The 6,710-nt window shown below is 55.2% G+C and overlaps 1 protein-coding gene across 3 annotated transcripts; it reads left to right on the top strand.

The window, feature by feature from the left end:
* Positions 1–2,645: 2,645 nt before the first annotated feature.
* On the top strand, positions 2,646–5,724 carry S100A3 (S100 calcium binding protein A3). Of its 3 annotated transcripts, none has more exons than XM_036343700.1 (3): positions 2,646–2,783; positions 4,625–4,770; positions 5,193–5,724. In XM_036343700.1, the coding sequence occupies exons 2-3, from the start codon at positions 4,630–4,632 to the stop codon at positions 5,355–5,357; spliced, it is 306 nt and encodes a 101-aa protein (XP_036199593.1). In that variant the 5' UTR covers positions 2,646–2,783; positions 4,625–4,629; the 3' UTR covers positions 5,358–5,724. The 3 variants fall into 3 exon arrangements, with proteins under 3 accessions (XP_036199593.1, XP_036199590.1, XP_036199592.1); XM_036343697.1 differs by lacking the exon at positions 2,646–2,783 and adding an exon at positions 3,494–3,541; XM_036343699.1 differs by lacking the exon at positions 2,646–2,783 and adding an exon at positions 4,295–4,469.
* The last annotated feature ends 986 nt before the right edge of the window (positions 5,725–6,710 follow it).

The following is a 6,710-nucleotide window of genomic DNA, read 5'->3' on the forward strand; positions in this document are numbered from 1 at the left end:
AGGCGGCTGGTGGCAAAGCTAGGATATCATAGATGAGAATAAGTGCTTGACCCAGAACTGAGTTAATTGCTGGTGCACTCTGGCTTCCACGTCGATGCCCTAATCCCTATAATTTCTTGCCTATAAAACAGGGCTGCCCTGTCTGGTGTGGCTCAGTTGGTTGGAGGGTTGTTCTGTGTATCGAAGGGCTGAGGGTTTGATCCCCTGTCAGGATACATACCCAGGTTGTGGGTTCAATTCCCAGTCGGGGCATGTACTGGAGGCAACCTATTGATGTTTCTCACATCGAAGCTTCTCTCTCTCTAAAGTTAATAAAAACATATCCTTAGGTGAGGACTAAAAACACACACAGAAACAGGACCAGTCACAGCCCACCCTTTCCTTCCCATTGCTCACTCCCCTCACCCATAGGGGCTGAGTCTTCAAGGAGACGATAGCACAGGCAAGGTTTAGGTGCTGGGGGCCTAAGGTGAGCTCAGGATACGAGTGTTTCTCTGGCTACCACCAGGAGCACTAGGGCTTCTTCCGAGGCCTGGGAGATGACCACTCCCCGGCTCCCACACTCTTCTGGGCCTTGGGTTCTCTTTCTGTGAAATGGGAAGGGGTCTCTCAGGCTCAGGGATGAGGGAGGGAATGGGGAAGGGATATGAAGTGTGGGGAGGAAGAAACTTTACCTTCTAGGTTCTTCCAGCTGACATGGGACAGATGAGCACCAACAACAAAACTGGCCATGCACGGAAAAGTCATATACATGAGAAAGTCAGAGGCCCCACAGACACGAAAGGTTCAGAGACGGAAAGTTAAAACGAGGTGTGGATGACATTCTGAGCTAAGGATGAGGCCAGGAGCCTGGGGCTTCAGAAGGGAGGGCTATTGGCAGGATGATGAGCAGAGCAGGTGTTCAGTAATTAGATGTTTACCCTGCTATACAGGTAGGTCATACAAGTCATTTCTGGAGATAAAACTCTTATTATGGACAAAGCCCCTAATTTAAATTCTTTAAGGGAGAGGCAAACGTTTCTTGTGAACCCACAGGGTCTCGATTCAAAATATTTCGCATGCCCCAGTGGCACATGTTGGGGAGACCCGTTCTGACCCCCTTTGGGGGGGATTTCCATTTCTGGTGATATGGTAATCGGTGCCTGCTCCAGCTTAAAACAACAAAAAAGGGCTGCATAGAATAATAAAAAAAAAATCTTTTTCAAGTATTTAAGCGCTGACAAGGCAGTAAGGAATGAAGAAATAAAAATCTAAGTGAAAACAGACTCCAGGAAGCCGGCCGGGCACCAGGGCCTCTTGTTCCCTGAAGGCACTGGCCAAACTGCCAAAATAACCTTTGGTTTTGATGGTTTGTGGAGAGAAGGAGACAGAGATCAAGCACAGGCCTCCCTCTAGGAGGGGAGACAAGGGAGACATCTCTCCATCATGGTGGGACTCTAGCGAGCCAGGGGGCTACATGTTTCAGCTAAAAGCCAGAGGAGATCCACCCCACCCCATGGGTCTGGAGGAAAGGTGGTGCTGAATGGAGCTGGGGAAGACAGGAAATAGGCTTAAGGAGCTCTAGCCGCAGGCAGCCCACGCAGGAGTCTGCAGTCCACATTCACTCACAGCGCCCTGGCTCTGGACACGTGTGTGTGCGCGCGCACGCAGGCGCGAGAACTCAGCCTGCACTGCTGCAAGTGCCCCTGTGAGCAACACACCTTCCTCCTGTGCCTCATCTGTAGGGGTTCAGAATGAGTATCCCCACAATGGACCACCCTGGCATGTGGATTACTTGAGCTGAAGACAACCGAGGTTCAAAGTCTCAGGAAGAGCTTTCTCGTCCCTTTTAGCCTTAGCCGCCTAAAAGAACTTAGAGAAAGGGCCTGGCCAGGAAGAGCATTATCAGCAGAAGGATCTGCGAATACGGGCTAGATTGGGAGAGGAGACTCCGTGGGGCTGGGAGACAGAGTCCTCTCTGTGTCCCATTCTCTCTTTCTGACCCAGCAACTATTTGTTTTTCCATCTCCATGTGTATTGTCTTTCTCGCCTTTGAAGTCCGAGAGCCTAACCCCTTGTTCTTAGTTCATAATAGCACATGAGCCCCACTTGCCTGACCTCCTGTACAAAATTAAATTTTTTCTCCTGCTAATCTGTCTTATGTTAATTTGATTACCAGACCAGCCAAAGGGCCTAGAAGGGTAAAATAAGTAATTTTCCTCCCTGACACATCCTACAGATGTTCTTTCCAAACTCAAAACAATCTGGAGATCGGGGTTGGGGGGGGCGGGGGAGGAGAGACAGGGGGGGTGGGGGGGAGGGGTGTCCCATACCTTCATTTTCTCACCTATAAATGAAGGCGAGATGCTCCGAGATCTCCTCTGGCACAGGGGTCCCCTGGGGATACAAACTTACTCCAGGTTGGAGTGTCTTCCCACTTTGTATTCTGTGGTGCCCGTTCAGAGTGAAGAATAGGGGATGGATGTGCTGGACAAACCCAGCCTGTCTCCTCCAACAACAGGAGATGGGCTGGAGGCTGTCCCCAGTTCCCAGCTCTGGGGTAGGGCAGAGGGGGAATGAAGGTGGGTGGTGTCTGAGGCCCAGATGGGGCCTTTGATGTGTGCATGGATAGGTGGGTGGATGGGCTTGTAATAGGGGCTGCTAGGGAAGGAGGCAGGGGAGCCCCCAAGGGCACCCTCAGCTTGACCCAGTTGGGCTCCCCTATAATTGCTTCCTTCCTTGGCAGACTACAAATAGGGGTCTGCTGCCTATAGGCGCCTACAGTGGAAACACCAGCACCAGCGGTAAGTGCCAGCTGAGTCCTGCTCTGCATTGGGTGTGGGGTAGCTCAGGGTCTGTCTTCTGGCGCAGGGTCTTGGATTGGGGCTGGCAGGATAACCAGAGCAGGGTCTTATGAGGTGCGGGAAGTCAGGGTTAGTGGACTCGGGGTTTCCCTGTACAGGGAAGGGCTGTTGGGAAGTTTGGGTCAGGGGGTGTGCAGAGCTGAGGTCTGGCCTTGGGGTGGGGACATTCAGCTAAAAGCACGGTGCTACCCTCAGTGAGCTCCCTCCTCCTGCCTTCTTTCCTACCAATGGGTTGAGACAGGCCAGGCTGCGTGGGGAAGAGAGGATTCCCTCCAGTTTCCAGGCACCAAGCTTCTGGAAAAACAGGGTTGGCGCCAGGCAGGCTGGCTGAAGCCCAGAAGGGCAGCCCAGCACCCCTGAGGTTCCCTTTTCCCTGGGACCATAGCCTTTTCCTCTCCTGGGAACCCAGTCACTCCAATCCTGGGCTGTCTCAAAGAGTCGGACCTTTGGGGGTGCATAGCCCCATCACCCCCTTCCTCCCCCTCCCCCACAGCCACACATCATGTGCTGGCCATTGGCACCATAGGGCCCAGCAGAGGGGGAGTCATTAGGGGGAGAGGCTTGGCACTGGCTCTTTAGTGTTGCAAGACTCCTGTCCCCCAGGGGAACCAGGGGTGAGTCATTGGGCTCACATGAAAACAACACTTGCCTTCCTGGCTGCCTTATGGTTTCACCAGGCTGGAAGTGCACCCCAGAGGGCAGTGAAAGGGGCCAGTGGAATTGCGGGGCGGGGGGCGGGGGGGAGTGGGGGGGGAGGTGGCAGGCGGGGGGAATTCCAGGAAGGGCTTTCCTTTAAAAAAATTTATCTATCTATCTATCTATCTATCTATCTATCTATCTATCTATCATCTATCATCTATCTCAGAGAAAGGAAGGGAGAGGGAGGGAGAAACATTAATGATGAGAGATAATCATTGATTGGCTGCCTCCTGCATGCCCCACACTGGGGATTGAGCCCACCACCCAGGCATGTGCCCTTTACCCGGGCCCCTTCTGTCCATAGGTCGATGCTCTATCCACTGAGCCAAACCGGCTAGGGCTTCCCTTTTAACAGAACAAGGTACCCCTATGCAGAGCCTTCTGTCTCAAGACCCCTACGAGCCAGGGGGATGGCCTCAGATGGGGAAGATTAAAGATAGGTAAACACCTGAGCCGGCTTCCTGTTCAGGCCTGTGAGTAAGATTGACCCCACTTTACAGATTAGGCAACTGAGATCCAAACAGGTAAATGGCTCATCCAGGGTGAGAGGCAGAGAGAATCCCAGAAGCATTTCCTTTGGATGCAGCCTCCCTGAGTCAGGGGAGGAGGGATGGAGAGGGATGGTGAGGCGATGGGGGTCCCTCTCAGACTTGACTCTTCCTAAGAACGCCCAGCTTCTCCAAGGGCCAGAGGACAGGGAACATGGGCAAGGTCTCTTTGAGCAAGTTTCCACGGAAGCTCTGGGGTCTTGAAGGGGAGGAGGCTTCCAGGGCCAAGGGCTGTATGTCCTCGGGTGGAGCCAAGTGGGATGAGTCCTTCCTGGGTGTCCAGGAGGCGAATAGTTGAAGAGAATCAGGAAGTCCGTAGGGAGTTCCTGTGGGGTTTGATGAGATGTTGGAGAAATGAGACCTCTGTTGGGGGCACACAGTAGGTGGCACTGGTGTGGTCAGGAGGGCTGCTTAGAGAAGGAGGGCTTGTGGGGCGAGAAACCTGGCGGAGATGAAGACAGGTCTGGAAGCAGTCATGGAAGCCTGGAGGGCGAGTGCAGGGGGTGACGTAGGCCTCTGCTTCTTCTGTGACAGTGAGGATGGCTCGGCCTCTGGAGCAGGCGGTGGCTGCCATCGTGTGCACCTTCCAGGAATATGCGGGGCGCTGCGGGGACAAGCACAAGCTCTGCCAGGCAGAGCTCAAGGAGCTGCTGCAGAAGGAGCTGCCCACCTGGTTGCCGGTGAGCGCTTCGGGGAAGCACCGCCTGGACAAGCTCTGAGCATCGGACAGCAAGAGGGCGGGGAGGCTAGACCGGGGGAGGGGATGCTAGGGATGGGGTGCTGGGGAGGGAACTGACATGACAGGAATCTGTTTCCTCATCACACCTGCTGCTGGGAGGATGGGGTGAGCACTGTGAAGAATGCCTAACACACAGAGGCCCCCAGCAGCACTAGCGGGGGCTCAGTAAATGGCTGAGGAGGAGGATTTGGGAGGGGCATTGGGATGGTGAGTTATCAGGGCAGGTGGGCTGAGATCGGCTCTCAGAAGGGCTGTGGGTTGGAATGGGATCCTCCAAGAGTTGGGGGAGGGAAGCAGTGTGTGTGTGTAAGGTGTTTTGCCCTCTTGACCTGCCCCTATCAACCCCACCCATTGCCCCCACAGACGGAGTTGCGGGAGTGTGACTACAATAAGTTCATGAGTCTTCTGGACACCAACAAGGATTGCGAGGTGGACTTTGTGGAGTATGTGCGCTCCCTTGCCTGCCTCTGCACCTACTGCCATGACTACTTCAAGGATTGTCCCCCGGAGCCCCCCTGCTCCCAGTAGCCTCGGCTCCAGCGCTGCCCCCACAGGTCTGCTCTGATCTGCTCCATCTCTGCGCTGAGGTGGCCCTGGGCATGACCCCCACACACTCCTCCCCTCTCCTCTGCACCCTCTCCATCAGGAGACCCCTAGCGTTGCCCCTGATAGCTTAACCCATTTTGCTCACGGTGGGGGGCACATGAAGGGACCTGTTCCCAGGACCACAGCGGGTGGATGCAAGAGCAGCCATCCGCTGCCTCCCCACAGAGGCCCCAGATGGGTGGAGGTGGGGATCTGCTCTGAGGCTGCCCAGGCCCGGCAGAGTGTGCATGAATGAAACCACAACAGGAACAGGCCTGCTTAACTCCTAATAAAGAACTGGTGTCGCTTGGCTTGGTTTGGTTCTTTTAAGAGGACGGCGAGGGCCTTAGGGCAGAATCCATTGACGTCTTTGCTCCTCTCTGGCTTTTTCCATTGAACAGGAGGCCGAGGGCAGTTTCAGACCCTGCAGAAACAAAATGGTCTCCACCGTCCAGCAGGAGGGGGTGGGGATCTACACAAGGATGATGTTCAGGGAGGCTGGGGAGGGGGGGTCTCTCTCCCTCTTGGGCTATTGAAGAGGGCGAGAGGGCAGCTGAAGTCCCGATGGATCTCAGTCCTCGGGACAGGATGTTCTGAGAGAGGGTGGGGCTGGGGGGTGGGGCTGGTTTGTTCCCTGCCTGGGGCTGTGGGAGCCCAGAGAGCAGCACTAATAGGATTAGGGTGCCAGAGGTCCAATTAGGGTGTTGTCCAAGCCAGGGAGGGCTTCCTTGCATTGGAGGGGAAGGGGGACCTTGAGGCAGACCCCATCCCTGAAGCCACAGCCACCTGAGGGTCTTAACCCCCCACTAGTGACCCTCACTTAATCCCTGAATTCATACCTCACTCGGAGGGGCTAACCGTGATCCTTCACTCCATCCATTTGTGCCATTTCACCTCTTATTTTCCACCCCATTCTTCATTCCTGATGCCCACCCAACTCCAAACTCTCCTCCTGAGGCCCTCCCCGCCCCACCTGCTCTGGTGCCTTCAGTCCGTCCCTGAACTCCCAGGCCTGACGCCCACTCCCTAGTCCATCACTACCTCACCCAGGACACTTCTCCACGGAGAAGCTTGGGGGGTCCCAGCGCCTCCTTTGGGTGTTAGCCTGTCCCTTCTCCCAGACCTCTAGGTCCTGCCCGGGGTCTCACTCAGCTTGGCAGAGAGTCCTTTGGGGAGGGGAGAAAGACAGAGTGAGCTGTCCCAAGCTCTGAGCCTGGGGTCCCCTCCATGAGTTCCTGGGCAGTCACATATTCAGGGCAATTTCCCAGCCACCACCCACCACACCTGTATCCCCTT

This window comes from Myotis myotis, unplaced genomic scaffold (assembly GCF_014108235.1).
Source record: "Myotis myotis isolate mMyoMyo1 unplaced genomic scaffold, mMyoMyo1.p scaffold_m19_p_18, whole genome shotgun sequence".
NCBI lineage: Eukaryota > Metazoa > Chordata > Mammalia > Chiroptera > Vespertilionidae > Myotis > Myotis myotis.